Source organism: Anser brachyrhynchus (genome assembly GCF_964034855.1).
Source record: "Anser brachyrhynchus genome assembly, chromosome: 5".
NCBI lineage: Eukaryota > Metazoa > Chordata > Aves > Anseriformes > Anatidae > Anser > Anser brachyrhynchus.
The window spans coordinates 29,769,426-29,791,279 of record NC_137699.1 but is presented as its reverse complement, the minus strand read 5'-3'; the positions used below and the strand labels follow the sequence as shown (position 1 = coordinate 29,791,279).

Here is a 21,854-nt window from a genome sequence, read left to right as displayed (position 1 = left end):
TCAGAGGCAGAGGTTTGTCTGCAAAGGCAAAATCTCAAGTTCTCCAGTTTTCTTTCAGATGCCAAAATCTTCCTAGAGTCAAAACTCCCCTGTTGTGTTAGAGGTCATCGCTCCCGTTAGTGCTGAGATGTGTATGTAGCCCAGCAAAAAGGAACGTTTGCTGCTGCAGTTTAAATATCTTGGCACTGTTTTGTATACAGAAAGAGAGGAATCCTTAATCCCCTGTTGTAAGTTCAACATCCCTGGCTAGCACTGAAGCTGACAAAGGAAATGCTGATCAGCCTGGAGCCTGCTGGTCGAGAGAGGTGGGCTGAGGCCCCTTTTCTACTCCGTTAATAAAGGAGAAATTAATAAAATTAATAAATTAATAAAATTCTGGACCCTTGCACAGGGCAGGTGAGAAAAACAGGGAATCACTGACATCCCTGTAGTGAAGCTCAGTCTACCCAAAGCTGTTCTGCCCCTCCTGTGGGTGAGCGCTCAGGGAGCTGGGGGAACCATCTTGCATGTCCTTACAGAACCCCTTGGTCCTGACACACAGCCGGGGCTGCAGTGGGCTCTCTGACACAAATACTTTTTTCTTCCTTGTAGTTGCAGCCACAGAATGGCCCCGTGGGTCATCGAGGTGATGGAGACTCAGGTGGGCTTCCTCTAGCAGCCGTTCTGGTGCCAGGCCTGGCGCTCGCTGCGGCAGCAGTCTGGATCTTGCTGAGGTATCGACAGCGGATGTGAAGAGTTCACGCTTTGGATATCACTGCGTATTTTACACAGCTATGATGTAATTTAAAGATAGAGAATTAACGATCTTATCACAGACTGATGCCAAAAAGGATCATTGTCTATCATAAAGCTGCTGCTGGTGTTCTTTATATACTGATTTTGTTGCAGGGTGGATGGAAGCAGAGACGAACAGGGAAAGGGAGATGGCTGTGTTCACGTATAGAGTGGGATGGCTGGTGTTTTGTTTCTTTTTAAACTAGTCTGAGAAGTTTTTAGCCATCCCACTCTTTTTTGCACCATGAACTTTCAAACATGCTCATCTATTCCATGTTTTAAGATGTGACTCTTTATAAAGAGGTTAGGGGGGTGGGTTGGGTGGTTTTAAATCACAAACTTTTACTAAAGGCTTTGCCTTGTTCCCACTGAATTTTTCTTGAAAGTAATGATCCCTACCTAAACCACGAATAAAGAGAAGCAATGAAGAGGGTATATTATTTTTCTTTGTTGATTTTTTTTGGTTGTACTAAATAAATGCCTTAAGAACAATGTATAAAATCTAATCTGTGGTTTCACAGGTAAAATCATCACTGTAGCTGCTGATTTAACACTACTATGCAGTATTGGTGAGGTATCCTACCAGTTCTAGAAAGGTAGAAGATAGCCCGCTGCTAGAAAAAGACTCTGATTGTCAGAATGGCTGCTCATTCTTGAGTAAGAGTTATAAGAGGATGATTTCCACGAAATGCCAGCATAGCAGAGAGAAATGGGCAGACAACTGCATCACAGGGATAAGTAATGGCAAGAGATTTGGTCACGCTGAAGCTGCAGAAGAGTCTTTAAAGTAGTAATGAAGCACTAGCCCTTCCATCCATCAAGCTGGGTGAAGTCTGCATCTTTCAGGTGAAAGGTCTCTGTTACGGGTTGTTTTTTGTGGGGGAAATGTTTTAGAAAGTCTTCTGTAGCTAACTTGCTTTCTGCAGTCAGAAAATCTTATGAAGATTAAAAGAGGGAGAGCTGAGAGCAGTCTGGGATTGTCCTGGCTATTGCTTGTTTGTGAAGACTGATGCGATGTTCAGGAGATAGGCTGGCAGGCGTTAAGGCAGGGTAGGGCTTAGAGAATGCATGGTCTGAAGGGGCAGATCCTTACTCTGGAAAGCGTGTTGCTGGATTTATGTGCAGGGCCTCATCTCCTCACTGTGATTCGAATGGCTTCAAATACCCCAGCTGACCCGAACTCTGTGGGGTAAGACCTGTTTCTCTTGTCTCCAAGAAAGAATGTATTTTTTGTTGTTTTTGTAAAAGAAAAGCACATTGCATGGTCTGGTCTGTAAGATGCCAAAAAAAAAAATCACATATGCAATATATGTATTCAAACAAAGAAAATCTGGTGTCTCAGTGCTTTACTTTTCTCTGTTCTTTGTTATTTTAGCAGGACATTGTTGATGCATTTGAAGTTGTGTGTTTGCTCAGGGCTGTATTCCTGCCATCCGCAGGAGATAGAAGTGTTAGGCTGTTACACGTGGTGTTCGTAAATCACAGCGTTTCAGAGCACTCAGGCCACCCGAAATCTTGCTTTGGCTTATCAGCTGCTCTGGTGTAAAGAGAGGAGAAAACAGGAGGAACTTCAGGGACAGACTTGAGGTTTGGTGATCATATTTTGGCATTGGATGGCCTGTGCCGATGCGTGCAGTGACTTGCTTTGGCCTGCAAACCAGCTACGTCTGATCGCATAAGGGCGGCTGTTCAGGCTGAATTTTGCAGGTGCAACATGAAGCAGCTCGCTTGTCTGTGGCCTGCTCTGAACCTTTGGCTGGGGTGTCCATGTAGAGCACGCACCTGTAGTAAGGTGGATGGCTACAGCTTGATGCTGCTGTGTTGCAGCCATCAGAATAAAGATACAGCAAGAAAAGGTCTGTCTGGTACAAATCTTCTCTTGTTAGCCCTTGACTGAGTCTAGGTTCTCTGCAAGAGTGGAGTGTGTGGAACAGGCTAGGGAAGATGAGGAATTATAGAAAGAGGTAGTTATTTTTACTCTTTTCCCATTGAAGTAAGCAGAGAAAACTTTTTTTCCAGCTTTGGGATTTTGATGCTGTTCAGGCATGATTGCCATCTGTTTTGCAGGCAGTTTATTAAATGATGGGGGGAGGATTATATCCAATGCCCAGACACTTCATTTGGCTTACTGAGCAGGAAAAGGCCTTTGTGGTGCATGCTATTCCTTTGGATTTCTTTTTCACAGTTATTTGAATAACTTTAATACCATGGCATTAACTTGGTGACTTTTCAGGAAATCAGCATAGTTGTTCTTATGCAGAATTTAAACCAACCAGTGTAACCCTCAGGAGGTTACAACCCCACGCACTCCTGTGAGCTGAGGGTTGCATTTCTTTCTCTTAGCAGCTGGGCTGAGTCACCTAAACTTTCTCTGTTTTCCAAAGTCATCTCCTCCACTCAGTTTCTGTAGCATTGAGTTGTATCTTTAGCCTGAACACTGTATATGAATCTTCTGTCATTATCAAAAAAGTGAATTAAAAAAAAAAAGGTAATGAGGACAGTGAGTACGTGTAAATATTTAGAGAGAATTTTAGCTTTTGTTACAAGATAATCCTGTGGGTTTGGGGAAAAAAAAGTTGAAATCTTGAAGCCAAACATAAAAGCATCCTAACTGTATAATTTGTAAGGTTTCTTTTAAGAACTTATTTGCCATTAGTGCTTACGACAGCTGAAACTGCTAAATCCCCATGTTTCCCTCTCATTCTCATCCATTCCCGCAACTTATTGTGAACTTATTGACCTGCTGAGGCCTGCATTTTCATATCCACGGTTTAAAGACAAATCCATCTAACTTGACTTCCTGTATGTTCCAGGCATTTCTGTCTCAGCAAGTTTCCTGAACTGTACGTGCTAGGAACGTGTGTTTGATTTAGGCGTAACAGTGAGAAAGAGCAGCCAGACGTGATTTGAAGATAGGGAGATGCACAACTTCTGGCGCTTTTTAATTAAAATAAACTAAAAGGAAGTGTGTGGGAGGGAAAGGTGCCTTAGTTTCAGTTTGCCTTTAGGTTCCAGCAACTGGTTTGTTAGGTTGGTCTGTGCTAGATTAAAGAGGCCTCTAACAAGTGATGGGTTCTCCCTGTGAGGGGATCTGTGTGTTGTAATTGCCTTACCTCTCACATACGATTTTTAAGAAGTGAAGCCAAGTGAGCTCTTTAAGATTCTCACTATATTTTCTCTCTTGGACTGCTTGCTGAGGCTTTCTGCACCCTTTCTAGAGCAAGTAACTTAGTAGTGGAATTGTGTCCCACAGGCTGTGGTCTCAAGGGAACATTTACATGGAGAGATCTGAAGGAGGACCTGAACTGTGCCCTTGTCCCTTGTCCTTTCCCCAGGACTAGCTTTAGGCAGAAGGATGCTGCACCCATGCTGCCTTCTCAGTATGCTTCCCCTTAGGAGCTCTGTTCTGCCACCCCGCATGCAGCTGAGGGAGCCTCCCTGCCTTTCAAAGCTTCCTCGAAGACAGACCCATGAGAGTGTGCACTGGTTTAAATGAAGAGCAGTGCTGTGTGGACTTGAAACTTGGCTTTCCTTCTCAAATTCGAGAGCTTTTGTCCTTGCTGCTGCAGTTGTAACTGATTGTAGTGAACTTCACTGCAGAGAGAGCTGTGTCTATCTGCTGGCTGCTAAAACCAACTTTCCTAGGCCAGTGCTTTTCCTTTAGGAGACTAAATTTCCTAAGTAAGCAGGATAATTATTCAAGTTGCCACGTGGTGATTGGCACCAAGCTTTTGTGCTCTTGTTTGTGTGCAAAGTAAAACCTCTGTCGATGGGTGTTGTTTCTGCTTTCTCACTCCATGCGCAGGTCTTCCAGCCACGCTTCCCTTTGGTAAAGTTCTCTTCCCTCTCGTCCCTCTCCATCACCTCTCAGCAGCCTAACATTTGTGCCTGTCTTGCATCTTTTGCCATGACACAAAAGCAATTGTCTTAGAAAAATTGCTGCTTTTGCTTTGTGTCAGCAAATACCGGTACTTGTTAATTCAGCGATGTCCCTTTAGGTGGGTAGAAGCTCTGTCAGATGCACTAGCAGATTTTGACTTGTGCTCTGAACTAACTGTCAGACTTGCTGTTACTCACTCCTTTCCTTTTCTCTCCCTTTTGGAAATGGCTGGTGGCACTTAGAACGAGGGCTGTCACACAGCTGACTGGTGTGTCAGGTGTTGGAGGACAGATCCCCAGAACGCTGGGCGTGAGCAGGCTCTCGTCTGATGTAGCTGAGGCTGTACAGTGAGAGCAGTAACAGCCTCTGAGCAGCTCGGGACTGAGCCCTGGGCTTCTGTGGATGCTACAAGTTCTTGCAGAGTATCAGTATTTTAAGCAGGGTACTCCACTCTCTGCAGCAATAATGGCTGGATTCGAGTTTTGGGAATGTCACTGAGGACCTGTGGTGATGCCACGACAACACCATCTCTTGGAAGAGTGTTTGGGAGAGGCTTTGAGCAGACTGAGAAAAGAAGGGCCGAAGAAAACCTGTTTATTCTTATTCATAGTGAGTGTGGGAGGGAAGAGTTCTCTTAAAGAAAAGGAAATGGGATTTAAAAGAAGTGACGGCTGAACCTGGCTCAAGAGGACTCCTTGGGGTGGGGGAAGTTGGGGACCAGTCAGAGCTGTTTAATTTAAACAGTGTTTTCTGGGAATGGAGAAGTGGCAGTGTAAGCTATAAGCCATGCAGCTTTTTCATCTTTGACACAGCTGCTTGCTTCACCTACTTTAATTCTAACTAGTAACAAGCACTTGATGAACCACTAGAAGTACTCTGGATGTTAATAACACCAATGCAAATAGACTGGACGCTCTGTCTCTTTGAAACACTTAAAATTTAGGGTTGATAGATGGTTTCCAAGGTATATTGCTGACATTAATTGAAGGACATTGAACTGTTAAATTGGAAATAATCTAAATTAGGTGATTCTGTGGTTATTACACATTATTAGTGTAGGAGTAAACTTCTTACTTTGTATTTTTAATCTGTTTTTTAATTTAGAATGATTAAGATACTGGCAGTCTGATGTTAAATGTTGTTAGCATGAGGATTCCCAGGTGGAACTGAAGACTGTATGAAAGAAATCACTCAGTTAACAGGTAAAATATTTGCTAAGTGTCTCACTTAAATACTTAGACTGTATAGAAGTCTAAATGCAACACCATGAAATAGTGGGTTCACAGTTACCCAGATGGGTGTTTTGCATCTGTTGCTTCTCAGCATGTTTTAATAAAGGTCAAAATCACTGAAATGATGAAACATGGAAGGAAAGGGGATAAGAGTTGTAGCTTTTAGGGCTTCTTTCACTTCTCCCTTTTTTCTAAATACAGCAAGTGTGATACAGAGTTTGGGAATATTGTTCAAAGATTTAATTACAAAAGGTGAGTAGTAATCCATGATTACATGGATATTTTTCTCCTCCTACCGTGTAAATAATAGACTTTGGAAAGGTTTCTGCTTTATGCAGCTCTGCTTGTGCTCTGCCCCAGACTCCTGTGCACTGATCCACAGAAGGCGCGCTGGTCACACACTAATGGCAAAGATAATCCTGTGGGCTGCAAAGTGCTCTTATGCAAGGGAAGTATTCACCTGATCCTGGCTCTGTCGGGGCAGTACGGGCAGGGAGCAGAAATCAGTAGAAAGTAAGGCCAGAAAGGGCGCAGAGGTCTCGCAGAAAGAAGCAGGGAGGGCATCGGCATGACACGGGGCTTCTGAGGCCCAGCCAAGCTGTCCCCTGCCACGTGGCTGAACGGCAGCAGAAGTGCCACAAAAAGCCGGTTTGTCTGCCAGCCTGGCGCTTGCAGAGCACAGCTCTGCAAACAAACTTCGGTCTTGAGCCCTCGTTTTTCTTGTTTGATGTTGTCTTTTTTCCTAGCAGTGATACCAGCTTTGCCAGTTAGTTGTAAAATGCCGAGGAAGTGTTGCGCAGACAGTTTCAAGGAATCTGATCAATCTGTTAACTTTCTTCTAGTTGTAATTAAAAGGGAGTGTTTGAATCTCTACTGAAATTATACAGTGTGGTGGATTATGGGCTCCGCTGCATTTCACTCAGAGGTTGACACAGGTCTTGAGACATTCTTGCGTGAACGTTTAGATGTGCTGGGATGAGGAAGAAAAAAACCTTCCCATTCCATATGCAAGTTCTGCCTGCTCGGCAAGCCTTAATTAATCTCTCCTTGAAGTGCTAGTCTGTCCTATTTTGGCTACTGAATTTGTTTGTGGTGTATAAATACTTCTAAAAATCCCAAACAGAGGATGTAAAAGCACTGATCAGCTGAATGAGAGCACACGGTTCTGAAGTTGTTGTATGAAGCTGAAAATAAAAACAAACACAACCAGCACAGGGACTTCTGTGGCTGTGGTAAAAAAGAAAAAAAAAGTCAAAATGCTCCCTTCGGGGACACCACTTTTCTTTGATACTTCTCTCTCTCTAATTGCTATTTTAAATGCAGGCATCAGAATAGGTATTCACGTTGCTCAAGGTGAACGCTGCAGTATGGAGATGTGGCCTAGATGTGAAAGGCACCAATGACAAATGATCGGCTGGAGAGGGAGAGAGGCATCCAACCCTGAGGACTCAACCACTACTGCTAAGGGGCCAGGTTTGGGCCACCTTGTTGCACTGTTCGCCTGTGGCTGGGTCAGTGCCTTGTAACTAGCTGTGCTGCTTCTTTGAGAAGCAGGTCCTGCTTTCCCAACGTGCGGGTTTAGTTTTTGCATAAAGTCAATGTGCCCTTGATTTTGAAGTGGTTAAAGTTAAAGGGATTTGCTCTCAGCTGCTTGAACTGACTGAAATTGGTTCTGACGTTAGTGATATTTAGCATTTTAGAGGTGAGATTGTACGCTGCCCTTTAGTAGGGGCAGCCATTTCTGATGCAGAGCTTAACAACAGGGGATGCTTCGTCAAAAGAAAAGCGTCATTAAGTCTCTGTTCCTGCCACACTTCTGCTGGGAGTGGGGGGAGCTGGAAGGAGGAAGGTGGCAGAGAGTTGTATCTCGTGCTTGTCAAACACAGATCTATTTTAGGGCACCAAAGTGGAAACTGTTCTCTAAAACTTTTCTTTGCTATGGCCTTCTAGCGTGTTTTCAGTGCCTAAAATACTTTGCTTTTTTGCTGGGCCTTTAGCAAAACAGATGCCACATTTCTTTGCCTAATTCTGAAAGTTTTCTGCCTGTCATCAGCTCCTCCATACGCTGGGGAGACACAAGAACTTTTTCAAGCATGAATTGGAAACTTGAGGCTAAATACAGGCTGATGCATCTTCTCTGAGTTTAGCTTTATTGTGTTAACCAGTTAGACAACTTGAGAGAGAAAAGTGGTTTTCCCCTGTGGAGAAGAGATCTCTATTTGCCCTTGCTGCAAGGCAGAGAGGTAATTATCACCAATGGGACAGGGATGGGTTAGCAGGGGGAAAGTCCTATCGTGTCCCAAAGCTGTCTCCTTGAGAGTCTGATTCAGAGAGGGATTTGAATTGCTTGATTCGCCATTTAAAGTTATTCTGTACTTCTCCCTTATGGATTAAAACTCAGGTGTTTGAAACAGGAAGCTTGTTCTGCAAAACCACCAGTAATGGCATATTTCTGTCATTTAACAATTGCCCTGATGAATTATTTCAAATGTAAAGTATTTGTTTGGTTTAGCCCACAGAGTTTTCACGATGGCACTGGATACACCTTCATCTGAATCTACTTAGAAGCATGTAGTAGAGTAGGGCTGAAAAACTGACGTAATACTGTGTACCTGCAGCAGTTTCCCATCCATACAATCACTGCCTGCCTGTTAAGATATCTAATTACTGAGTGTTAGTGATTCATTAGCCATTCCCATTTCCTTGCGACCCAAGATGGCAGTATCAAATCAGTGCAGTGTTCCTGGTTATGACCAGTGGCTAATCTAAATGCATTTGATAGGTTGTGGTTTTTGTTTGTTTGTTTGTGATGTGAAATGGAGAAGAGTTAGAAAAATGTTCCTCCAAGTTAGGAAGCATGAATGCTAAGACCGTGGAGCAAGGAAGAATGAGGGATTAATGCAAATGAGATGTTGTCGCAGATGGTGAAAGAGATGAGTCAGACTCAGATGTGCTAATAGCTGTTATTGATGAAGGAACTCCTCAAGCAGTTGTTAGTATGGTTTAGGCTTATCATTTAGGGGCCTGTGTGTTTATCCCCAGACTTTAACAACACAGACTGTTCAAGAGCTCAGGGCTCATAGCTACTTGTTCACAGCTGCTTGTACACAGGACTATGGAGAGGGTGTCCAGCAAGATGTTCTCTGCCAGAATTAGTGACTGGCTGCATTGTTTTCCCCTGGCTAAGAGGGTACATGTTGATTGTTGAAATAGCCTAAAAGAGCAGGAAGAGAAGGATGGAGAGCTTTAATATGTTACCAGCATATCTTCAGCTTTGCAAACTGGCATAAAGGACTGGTTATACATTCATAGCAGGAGGAAACTCCACCTGGCAGTGAAGTAATCTGTATTGAAGAGAGAGGATGTTCTTCCTGCCTTTCACTTCTTTCATTGTCTAAGCTGCAGTTCACCTCTGTTTAGAAGAGGCTGCATTGATTGTGCTTCTTTCAGGACGATAATGAACTTTGTCATTGGAGGGACAAGCTCAGACTAGGGAACTAGGTCCAAATGTCATACAAATTCAAATAAACATGGCCAGACCAAGTGTTTGTTCAGAGTGGAGACTTTGAAAAGCTTATCTAAGTGGACAATGCCACAGCTGTCTAAGCAATAATTCATAGACACCAGCTATATTCTATGGCTCTGGTCTTTATTCGACTCCTTGCTCTTTTTTGACTTCCAGAGCTTCTGTTGAAGCCCTGCCCCAATACTGAATGGAAGGGACCTGCACAGAGATAACTTTGCCTCTGGTCAGCTGTTGCAAAAGGTACATCAGATGCTTATGGGAGCTCAGGGGAAGGCACAACTGTCACACAGAAGTCCACACAAATCCGGCTACAATAGCACTCCTTAAATACTGAATCCTCAGAAGAGTCATCAATGTCAAGTATATTTAGGTGCTCTTTTGCCCATTGGTAGCACAGGCTATAAAAACCTACCTTGAAGATCTAGAGCTTTTGATGTCTTCTGAAGCCAAATTCCTACTCTGAAGACAAGACAAACAACCTTAATTGCCCCTTTCATGAAACTCTGCTTTTACGACCTTAGAGGAGTAAATTTTTGTCTGGAATGGAAAAAAAAACTTAGCTAGTAGAAAAGCTGCAGAAGGAATATACCCAGCTTTGCAAATGGCTCTCGATTATAACCCTTGCTATTATCAACACAAAGCTTTTTTGTGCATTCTGAAAGTTAATGGGGAAGTTTATTCAAACCTCTTGGATATTTGAACAACAATTTCCCGACAGGGAGACCTAGCGGTTGAACTAGCTAAGTGATACTTTCTGCTAGACTAGAGGCTTAACAGAAGGGAAAATTAAGCCATTAACTAGAAAACCTGCTAAGTGATTTTTGTATTTTGAGCTTGCATGCAGTAACAGCTGAGTGTATTTTTAAGTCCCAATTATCACTTCTTGCTGTGCTTTTCTTTACTGAATTGCAACTTGACTGGTTGCTTAATAAAGAAATGAACTGAATTACTGAGCTGCGGGAATTCATCTCGCAGTGAGGTACATCAGCGGAGAATTTGTTTTTCTGCTAAGGGGTGAATTCCTGTTTTGAACCCTGAATATTTCTTCTATTACTGCCAAAACAAATGTGGTAGTTGAGGCACTTCTTGGGTAAAGTCTTCTTGTTACAAAGTGCTATTAAAAAGCCTATGTGAGAAGAGTCAGCAATCATCCAGGTAGAGTGCATATCATGCAAGTAACGAGGGGTAGAGTTGCTGCTGCTCTGGGTTGCTTTAGAGATCTTTCCAGTCCCAAGTTCTAGTTCCAGACAGACTGGAACCAGTATTGGCTATTTCAGATGGACTCCACAGGAGGTGTTGAGGAGATGGTCTTCTTTATAAAAGTCTATGGTAGAGCTTAGTGATATGGTTTAGTGGAGGACTTACTAGTGCTAGGTCAGAGGTTGGACTAGATGATCTTGGAGGTCTCTTCCAACCTAGATGATTGTGTGATTACCTTGTGTTCTGAAACATCAACATGCCTCTGGAAATCCTTCTCCTAAATACTGATGTTGTTAGTACTGTCATAACCATGTTTATATACAAATACCAGTACGGCAAGTTTTGTAGGGAAATGTTAGTATCCTTTTATTTGGTTGGCTAATGGAATTAAGAACAGACAGGTGGGTCTGAGGATAGTTAGCATGCTGAGCTGCTGACTGTTTTCTACCATCTGTATCCATTAGTCAAATAAAAGATATCATCTTTCCGTATAAAATCTGCTTTTCTATGTAGTGGTATCACTTGAAATACTGATATCGTATCACTTTGTCTTCTCTACCAGTTCACTAGCATGTATTTTAAACAAAATACATCCAAGTACTGGAATTTGATGTATCCTGCTGTTGACCTTTCCTTACTGAGAGGAATTATTTTTTAATTGTTATTTTCCTGCTCTTAATCATAGGTCAGAATGGTCAAGTTTTAATTCTTAAAGCTTAAACAATAATTATTACTTAACCATAAGGAGCCTTCCAAAAATAGAAGCTGGTCACTAGTTCTCTACTGTTTACTGTTTTGTTTGATACAATCAAGGAATTGTAATAGAGGTTGTTTTTAAGTTTGCACTGTAATCCTGCAGGGGTGTCTTTGGAGTTCTGCTTTCCAGTAGCTATTCAGCTGATTTATGAAGAAGGTGAGCAAGGTCTAACTTGCTCAGATTACTATCTGAGCCTTTTAAAATTAGGTAAAACAAACTTGTTTTCTAATTCCTGAAAGAGAAGCTGGTCTTAATAAGGCTGCATGTTTCTCCTGTGTATTTCATCACCTGGAAGTTCAACATCCAGGCTTCATCCTCTGATGCTTGCAGTCCAACCCCCTTTGGGTAGTTTATAGTAATGAACTTTGTGGAAAAAATAGGAATCTTTGATGTTACCTTCCAATTCGCAAAAATACTCAGTTCTTTTCTGCTACAGCAAGCAGTGTCTGTGTTGTCTCTTTCAAAGAGATGCCCCGATCTCACCCCTAGTGGTCCCTTGGCGAATTGTTCCCTGAGCCATGTCTCTGCTTGTTCTGTGAGGTTTTCTTCTACTCTGTGCTGGTTTCCATGTTGTTTTTCCTGACTCCTCTCTCGCTCTCCTGCAACTGTGTACATACAGCCCTCTAACAAAAGCAATGTACACCTTACTCCCTTTTTTTAAAGTCCCTGAGCAGCCCCAGAAATGCATTTTTTTTGGAGGGGCAATAATGTGTGCTCAAGAAAGGAGTGGAGGCTGCTGAATTCTTTGAGATAGCTGCCTTAAATAGTAAGTCCTAGATTTTCTACTAGTTTCGGTATGTGTTATGTTGATTGGGATAGGCTCTTACCTTTGCTATCAAGCTTCATGTCAGCTAAACTCCTGATGAGCTTCGATGCATGGAGCTATCTTCAGGTGCTGATGTGCCTGGAAATGTGCTACTGAATGTAAAAGTTGTTCTAAAGTGAGACTTCTGGCCTGCCTTATGTAGGTGAGCTCTGCTAGAGAATCTTTCTTGTTCCACTCCACCATGGACTTCACTTGTAACTGGGTTTATGTGAATCTAACAAACTCTGAAATTGTATAGCAATTCAGAGATAGCCACAGTCAAAAGGATTCAGGAATTAGTGGTCTAATAACGTTTTAGTGAAAAAAGGGGAAGAGCTCCCAAAATTACAGGTAGTGCTTTGCCCTTGTGGACAATGTAATAAAGCAATAGCAACCCTGTAGTGTTGGGGAAATAATACGTGCATCCTTCAGAGGTAGTTATTTCTTTACAGAGCCAAGTAATTAGGGTTGTTCTAACAGTACCTTTCAATTCCAGGTTGTTCCACTCATATGTCTTGTTCAGAGTTGGAGATCACTTAAGAAAATTGGCAGATAAAAGTTTTTATTGACAAAATGCCCTCTCCTTTCCTTGTCGTTTTCTTCTCCTCATTCAAAATCAACAGTTATGGCAACAGGGAGGTTGGAGGCAAATAAGCAGCAGGCAGTCTTCCTAACGGGCAGAAACACAGGCTGGAGTCTCTCCTGAATTGCGTGGCGCAGTGGTAGAATCACAGTAGAATTGCTGGCAGTGGCACAGAGTGCATGTGGGCTTGCAGGGTAGCTGGATTTAATGAGGTGAGATATTGCTCATGCTAAACCTTCTACTGGCGCTGAACAATGTGATGCATACAAATGCAGAAAACATGGTCTACGGTTTTAAAATGGCTTTCCTTTTTATTTATTAATTTTATTTCCAGAACAAAATGAAGTTTTGTTGGACCGTCAGTCTGCAAACTCTGTATGTGATGTACCCATATTATGCTTCAGTGCATTCTTTCTTTGTCTACTTAGAGTTTCCTTAGCCCAGACTGTTCCCAGTTACAGGACAAAAAAGTATTTTACAATCAATATACCAATAAGGTGAGAATATTTGGTAACTGTTATCTTTATGCAGACCCAGATTTAGATTATACAGAAAGGTTTTACCAGGTCTAATGGGACAAATTAATTTTTCGTGTGATTGAAAGGCAGTGAAAGGCTGAATATGTCCTTAGTATCTTTGAATGAACGTGAAAACTCCTGATCTCAGATCTCAGTCCTACTCTTTCTCCTGAACTTTAAAGATGTTTTGATTGGAATTTCAGTCCAAACTTCGTTGCTTGGCTTTAACCACCTACTGGTTTGAAATTAACACCAAGTTGAAACACCCTCCACGCTTCGGGGAAGTTCAAATTTGAATTTCAAGGATGGGGAGGATCAGGAAGAACGGAGAAGGGGAACCAGCGGGGTTCCCTAATTACCAGCAATGTTTTAATTAAGTGGAACAGAACTGCATTAATTTGATAATCTGAGTTCCTCTTTAGAATATTTCTGTCTACAAGGAGATACCTGTACTGGAAGAGGATCCTTCTCAGAGCATCACAGTTGTATGAGAGCCATTTTATCCTGTCACTTTTAATGAAAGTTAAAACAGGAGTGATAGTATTTGAAGTCTGTCACTTCTGGCTGACAACTACTGCGTCTCCATTTTCATGCATACAGCTCTATATGTAGAAGTTTACCCTGCAAGGGTACAGCTTAAGTATAAGGGCTTCTGCATGCCTGTACTGTGTATGGACAACTTGCAAAACCCATTTGTCTGAGAACTATTCAAAAGTCAATGTTTAGGTATGCAAGATACAATAGTGTGTGTCTGTGTCTATGTTTGGTGACAGACTTTGGATTTAATGCAAGAATACCTTCTGGGCCAAAGCTATAAACACGATTACTGTAAGCAGTCGTGGGTAAGGCCAGCTCAGCATGTGTCAAATTATGTGGTGGTATGTGTCAACAAAACAGCTCTTCTACGGTCACAACCTGTAGCACTGTTCTTGGCACTGAGGCATCCCTGAATACTGCAGCTGCTGCTGTCTGCACTATGTTCAGGGCTTCACTTTGGCCCCTGCTAGATTCTGCTCCTGGCATCTCTTATCTCTAAAGCCTGTTCTGCTCCATGTGTCTTTTGCATCTGCTCTTGCTTCCTGAAGTCAGCAGGGCTTCTGTCTGTAGTTTCAATGTATTAGGAGAATGACGTTGCCCTTAAAAAGCTAAGCAAAGAGTGAGAATTCTGAGCAGGAAAACACTTCTAAGGTGTGATTTGTTTTATGGCAAGGTGCTTTAGAGCTGAATGTAAAATTAAAAAAAAAAAATCCTAAAAGAAACTTTTCAACTATGAAAGGCAAAACAAACTTGGCACATTAAATAACGTGTTAATAAGCATCTATAAAATGGATGGTGGTTTCAATCTGATATGACATTTATTTTTCAGTCCTGTGGAGACAGCTGATGAATCATACATGGTTATGGCACTTGTGAATCGTAAGTCTCCTCACGACTGAAGGTAAATGTCAAAGATACCATGTGTTAGAACAGGATATTTTGCTTGGCAGGTATGGCTTATTCAGGAAATAGGCTTCTGTGTTATACGTATACACTGTATGTTGCTCAATTGAGTGTATCAGTTCCTTGAGCACCATCCTGCAGCTGTCTCGTGTGGTTGAATACCTCCCCCTCATTTAGGTAAACAGCATTTTCTTTGGTACTGGGGAATTGAGAGGGTATGATCAGTAAATCCGTTCTCTTTGGCTCTCTTGTAGTAAGCAATAAGCAGAACACATCTGTCACCTATGCAGATTGGAGGCACAGCGTGAGCTGGGTTAGAACTGAGTTGCCAGAAGGCAAAACCTTTGTGGCTGTGTCCTCTGTTCTTGCTGACTGCGACTTCCTACCTGAGTGGGAGTGGGTTTGTCCTGTCAGGGCTCAGAGCTCCAGCCTGGCCTTTTTCCAGCAAACAGAAGAGGTTTCATCATTCAGGCTGAGCAAAGCTTTTATCCCCTGACCTTCCAGGGCTTTTCTGAGAGAGGTGAAAGCTTTCCTAGAGGACCTGGCTCTGATATGGTTTCCTGGAGAGTTTTCACATCTCTTGGTCTCTTTTAGCCTCTCACTGCTACCAACACAGAGCTTATTCCTGGGATAAATCCAGCAGCCATGACACTGATATTTGAGAGAGGAGCAGAGATGAACGGTGTCCCATCTTACCTGGGGCAGGGACAGTTACAGCCTGCAAGCTCGAAAGTGAATGCTGTTCATGCCAGGTAGTGTCCATGTGAATGTTGGCCAGTCAAAGGGAAAATGGGAAGATGATGGAAAATAGCATCACCTCTATCAAGCTTCCAGCATTTCTAGATGAACACTCTCCAGATAATACACTATATGCACCAGAAACAGGGCACAGAATTGTTCCTGGTGAGCCTCTGCTTCTTGTCCCTTCACATGAGCATCTAGCGTAACTCAATAAGAGTGTGGACTCAAGGTGCGTATCAAACGGACTGCTATAACACTAAGACCTGTGTAACTCTGGTGTCTGAGTCTGTATGAAGGAAAAAGTATGCTTTGGGCCAGGCACGGTGGAAGGATGGGATTGATGGGAATGAGCGTGAATGTACTGGTTTCATTGTAGCTTGGCCTTAGCAAGTCAGGCACTGGGTAGGGTGTGACCCTTGTTGAGTACGTCTAAAGGTTAGATTATCAAAGTATTTTGTCTGTTCCAGTAAAACACATATCAAGGAAAAGTGGAGCTTCAAGATGTGGCAGGTGTCTGCAGAAAGATGTCCCTAGTAGTCCTTAGTGGATGGAGGTAGATCTGCTGTGGATTCATTAGTTCCCCTGGGAATCACTGATCCCCTCGTCCATTGTAGTCCCAGGGGAAGCGATCTGTTCTTTGGCCAGTGGTGAGTAATGCAGCAAGTATAAGGGGAGATGGGGATGCAGCCCAAATGAAAACTTAGTTGGAATGGAAGGTGGGGTTATTCCTGTGCTGGAGCACAGTGCACCCTGTGCATATCTAAAAGGCCTCATGTGGAAGTCTCCTTATTGCCAGCAAGGAGTTTCATAGATTCAAAATTCAGGTGTTCTGATTGTTCTGAGTTGTTATAGGTGTATGTGGGCAGATACAGCTGAACTGATGCGAAGGATATTGTTGGCTGTCTCCCGGCTGCTGGGATCAGGATGTATTTCAGGGCTGAATGAGTTTGATTGAGTGGCAGAGGCAGGAGATACCACTAAGCAGATTTTAAGAAATTTCCTTTAAACCAACATTTTTTCAGAATCTGGCATCTGAATCTCTCTTGTCATATCATGTACAAGAGATATGATTAGCACAGAGATTTCGAAAGCAATGTAGTTCAAGATAATGGAAAACACCTGACCTGTATCTGATTCCATTTGGGATCTCAGTAACAGCTGCAAACAAGGCCAAGCTGAATTCCATCAGCATAGCAAGATCTCAAGAGCCCCTTTGCAGTATGCCTGGAATACAAAATGCAGCTAACCCCCTTGTATTTATTAGCATGTCAGCTCTCTGAGTGAGAGAGATAGGGTGTGTATGTGTGGACTTGGCAGAGAAAGGTGGAGTTATGCTGCTTAAATTTGTAAGGATAGATTTGTTGAGGCCTCGCTGCTTGATGAGGCTGGGATGCTTTTAAGCTGGGAAAGGGGAAAGGTTGAGTGCCTGCTGGGATTCCATTTTGCAAGCAGTTCCTTCCTTTATAATGACAGGACTTGTTCTGCTGCAACGTATTTTTAGTAAAAGCTATTTTTTTCATTCAAAAGGCAGTTTTCTTTCTTAAGGAAACATTGATTTCTCTCTCTTTCTCAGTGTCTTCTCAAAAGAAGCAAATTCCCTTCTTCTCCATTCTCCCTGGGGAGACTTCTGGGGTATAGAGTAAGGGGATTGTAGCACAGTGAGAAGAAAAATAATGCACTGAACTCCTGTCTAGAGTTGATTTTTTTTTTAATATGTATGTGAATCTGTATGTACATATGATTATATGCACCCCTTTATACTTAATATTATATATATATATAAATATAATGAAACTTCTTTAAGGAAAAATTGCGGAAAAATTTCAATTTCATCAGAATTCCCTTTTCAGGATGTACTCTAGTGATCCTGGTTCCTTTAGGGACGGTCAAAATCTGCACCTGTGACTTCACTCTTCATTTGGCTTCAGGCTTTATGTTGGAACCAACGCATCATGTAGCCCTCCGCTCCCTAATTTTTGAAGTGTTGGGCCTATAACCTTTGGATCCTAGTGTGCTAAAATTGGTGGTCTCGTGCATCTCAGAGGAACCTCCAAGCATTACAAATTCCAGAGTAGACTGGGAAGGCCTGAGGAATTCAAGCCATGTGCTTCTGCTTCATTACTCTCCACCCATCTAGTTCAGCCCAGCACACCTTCCCACTGTATCTTTTTTTCTTCTGCCTGCCTATTTAGGCTGTACCCTTGGCTTAGTCGCTCCGTAGGCTTTCATTGTCAGGAGTGTGCCTTTGTGTCACAGCAGAGCCTTGCATGGATGAGCTCAGCTGGTTTGGCGCCGGGAAGAAGTGTCTCTGCTTTCTCATCCAGCTAGCAACATTTCTCCTTGGTGTAAATGCATTAATTGCAGGTTCCATTGTTTCCCACTTACAGAGGTGTGTCCCAGGCACTAGCTGGCTGGTGCGTCTGCGAGCCAAGGCTTTTTGCTAGTAGTGCTAAGGTGGCATAGCTATCATCTGTCACTTTGGCACATTTCAGCCAACAAAAGGTTTGCGCTGGTCTGTTACTGCCTGCCAGCCTATTTCATCTGTCTTATTTAATGGTGAGCCGTAAATGATATAGGACTTACCATTTAGGTCTTGGTATCCCATAAGGTTTTATTTTCATGAAGAATACAGGTGGTGTTGCTGCAGTGCTATAACTACACTTTTATCTGTTGCAGAGGAAAGCTAGAAGCAGAAGATTTCCACTGATTCTTTGACATGTTTTAGTTTCTAGATCAGTAAGGACTACCCATTCAACTTGGTTGGTTTACAACCCAATCGATTTATCTTCCAGTCATTTGTTTTATCACATCTAAAAATAAAAAGAAATTTTGCCAGCAACCAGATCATTTCCCTGCCCGTCATCAAATAATAGGTGTGACATGCTACAAGAATCACAGGTTTTTCCTGCTGGAGCAGATGAAAGAGCAGGTGATTGCATAATTTTAGTACCCAGCTTCTTTAGACAAGATCTACTGCAGACTGAAGGGTAGTACCCTCATACCATTGTAAAGCATGTCATAATCTTGGATTCAACACATGACAACCAAAATGTAAATCATAAAGCATGGAAGAAAAATTACACTATACAAGTAGCCATGTCAGATTTGAGAAGCTGGAGGATTTAGTTAGCTCAGTCTATTGTTGTCTTTCCAAATGCTCTCTTGTACTTACCCTGCCTCGGTCAGAATAAGGATGTATATTGCTTTTCAATATGGAGTCATTTTCTAAGTAATGATCGTGTGGTAGCTTTAATTCTAGAAAGTCCTGTCCTTCAAAGTCACACCTTCGCCCTAACTCAGAGCTGGGGATCCTTCCTTGCAGTTATTCTATACATGAGAGTTATTATCTTAGAAGGTGACCGTGATTACTGCCGTGCAAAGATACAAGTAAGGGCAAAGCAGACACCATGTATTCTTCTTCTGAGACACGTAGAAAGATAAATGAAACCTCTTTGAGAGATACAATAACTGGAGACAGTAGGGGTGAGCACCAGGCAGTATACAAGACCTCATGTATGTTTCTGTGGGCCGGCAGGACTGTGCCTGCAGAACTCTTTTACTGATACCATCATTTTTTCCTAATAGAAACAGAGCTTGCTAGTATCGGAGTCCTATCTGCTCAGGCAGAGTGAGCCACAGGAAGAAGAAAGATGATATTTTGTATATTTATCTATTTATTTTATTTTGTTTCAGGGCTTTTACCAGAGACAAGTTGATATCGCTGTCTTGGTTAGGTTATGGCTGTAGGTGTGGATGTGTGTGCCTCAGTGTTCACGGCTCCTACAGGAAGGAACAGGCAGAACAGGCAAACTGTGATAGATGTGCAAAGCAACACTGCCATTTTTATGTACTTATTCCGTTACTTCAAGCAAAGGTATGAGGTTGATCAGTAATTCAAAAAAGTGGGCTCCTATCGACTATTAATTCCAGGCCTGACCTTGCAAAATTATATGCTTAGGCCTGTTGCCTGGAGTTTTTCAGTGACTGAGGGCTGGAGGAATCTATGCTAGCCATGGATCCAGGTGCTAAGAACACCAAATTCACTTCATTAGTTCCTATAATAATGAGCTAGTCCATTAGCCTGCACTGCCACCTAGCCTCCTCATCCTTTGGAGAGCAGAAAGTATAGTGTGACTAGAGCAAGATAACTAGGAAAATGTTCCTGTAATGATCCCTTTTCTCCTTTGTTTAAAGATATAATTTCATCTAATCAGAAGATTTTCATCAGCATTCTGAAAACTGTTGCCCCAGTATTAGCCAGTGGGGGGAAGGAGCAGGGAGAAATGGAGATGGTTTTCTTCAAAATGTTAGTTCCTTGCTCAGTGCAAGTATTACTCATAATTTGGTAAGGTCTGAGCTTGGTGAGGAAGCAGCCAAGCTGGTGCATGACTATTAAATATTTTAACAGTCTGATTCATCTCAAAGTGATTCAGAGACTATTGATAGTCGTCCTGTCAGGAGCTGCCATCTCTGTGGGGAGGTTGGAGCGGTTACTGACACACCAGTAGTGCTTTGCGGTGTTTCACAGCATTCATGAGATAAGGATATGGGGGAAAATGAAGGTGGCAAATGCAGCTCTGCTGGGACACTGATATTAGTGTTTCTGTTACCAGAAGAAGTCATGTAACTTCCGACTCCCGCTGAGGGGAAAAATGACCCCAGGAAAGGGGAACCAAGGCTCTGCTGCTGAACCAGGGCTGCTGCTGTCCCTTTCCTTCTTCTTCTCCAATTCTTCACTGGGTGGGAGGAAGTCAGGGTACTTGTGTGTGGAGAGTAGCTACCACAAGATAACCATTTGGCTGTGTTTAGTGGGGAGCTGTGCCCCTGGAACTGGAGAAGACTGAGCCATTAGCAAGGATGCAGGATGGGAACAGCAACTCAAAATCAGGTTGGATGCAGGAGGTTAGTGAAAGGTAAGAAACATGTCCTTACAGCGGTGAATTCCATCAACTTCGGAAGAGGCCTCTGTGCCTCTCCCAGCCTCTCTCTCCTACCTGTCAGCTGAACCTCTTTCATCCCTGTTGCTAGACAGAATTGTTTTCTCCCCACTATTTGGGTGGCTGGGTTCGCATATTTTTACTTGCTATTCAGATGTTGATCTGACTTCCATCTTACAGGACTGTTAGTAGGTAATGGGAAAAATACATTCAAATAATCAATTTCTGACCAATACAATTCCAGAACATCTGTGGTAGCTTCAGCCTTCCTAATAACAAATGTATTTAATCTGAAGCTTTGGTTATCTGCAGCACTGTGGAAACAAACACAGCTTTTTGCTTTGGCACTGTTAACCTGTATTTAGAGTTGAAGGAGATTAGCACATCCGTCCTTTGTGAAAGACTGAAAATGGTGACTGGAGCTGGGGCTGCACTCATGATGCAAACAGAAATAGGCAGAAAGTGGAAATTGTGCACTGGCACAGTGTGCCTGTGTGCCGTGGACTCTTTCCATTACTTTGTTATTGCCAAGTAAGACCTCAAACTGAGCTCAATGAATATGGGTGGAATGGGACACTACTGCTGATTTTCTTTGATACAGATTTCAGCATATGTTATAGCAGTATTCAAAAACATTGGTAGCCAGATAATGTCAGGTGTGCCACATCAGGCTTCTTCAAATTTGTGTGTGTGAAGAGCGAGAAACAAATTTACTTAGTTCCATCTCCAAGTCCTTCTAGATTTTCCTCTAACAGCAAATCTTCCTTCAGTGTTTGATGCTCTTATTAAATGTGAACAGTTTTGTCTGAGAAGGTACTGCAGTGGTTTTTGGCTTGACTAAATAAAGGATCAGCTGAGTAGGGCACCCATGCCTAATGGTTAGCCATGGAACAAATCTGTATGTTTGTTCATACAGATAATGTGCAACAGTTTGTTAGAATGCCCAGGATATGTCTTACAGAGTATATTGGATTAAACAAAACCCATCGCTGAGCCTCGTAGATCAGTAAAATGCCATACATGTTAAGAAACCCTATGAATGAACTTAAGGATCTAGCAATGAGGCCATAGTCTTCTTTTGCTCTGAGGGAATGAGCTGCCCACTCTCTGTATTTAACTGAACAAGGGATGAGGTACTCCTGGGGTGATGGAGACCTAGCATCTCTGCTTAGGCTTACATCTATATCTCATTCTTTAAAATTAGCAGAGGATTTCGAGTGGTAGGGGTTAAAACTAGGAAAGAAATGAGGCGATTAAAGTTGGCATGGAGGTACCTATAGGTGGTGCTGGTCAGTAGAGCTTAGCAGTCAAACGTATCAGAAGGCACTTCTAGATGCACTCACCATTCATTGGATGTGGGTTTTGGTGTATAATTCTGAAAGCTAGAAGGTTGCTGGTGTTGTTTGGATGCTATGATAGCTCCAGAGAATTCCAGCATGCTATTTTATCAGCTGGCTAATC

General features: G+C 42.5%; 1 protein-coding gene and 1 long non-coding RNA gene across 2 annotated transcripts in view; one reads left to right on the top strand and one right to left on the bottom strand.

The window, feature by feature from the left end:
- The window catches only part of SYNJ2BP (synaptojanin 2 binding protein), an 8,526-nt gene extending 6,423 nt beyond the window's left edge, over positions 1–2,103 (top strand). Inside the window, exon 4 of the mRNA XM_080595465.1 lies at positions 592–2,103. Within this exon, the coding sequence (XP_080451591.1) occupies positions 592–732 (141 nt within the window). The 3' untranslated portion in view covers positions 733–2,103. The remainder of the gene's footprint in view (positions 1–591) is intronic.
- LOC308196464 lies at positions 1,505–21,854 on the bottom strand. Its single transcript, XR_013952226.1, has 2 exons — positions 21,737–21,854; positions 1,505–19,236 (listed from the first exon to the last, which is right to left on the bottom strand). It is a non-coding gene; the product is annotated as an uncharacterized lncRNA (long non-coding RNA).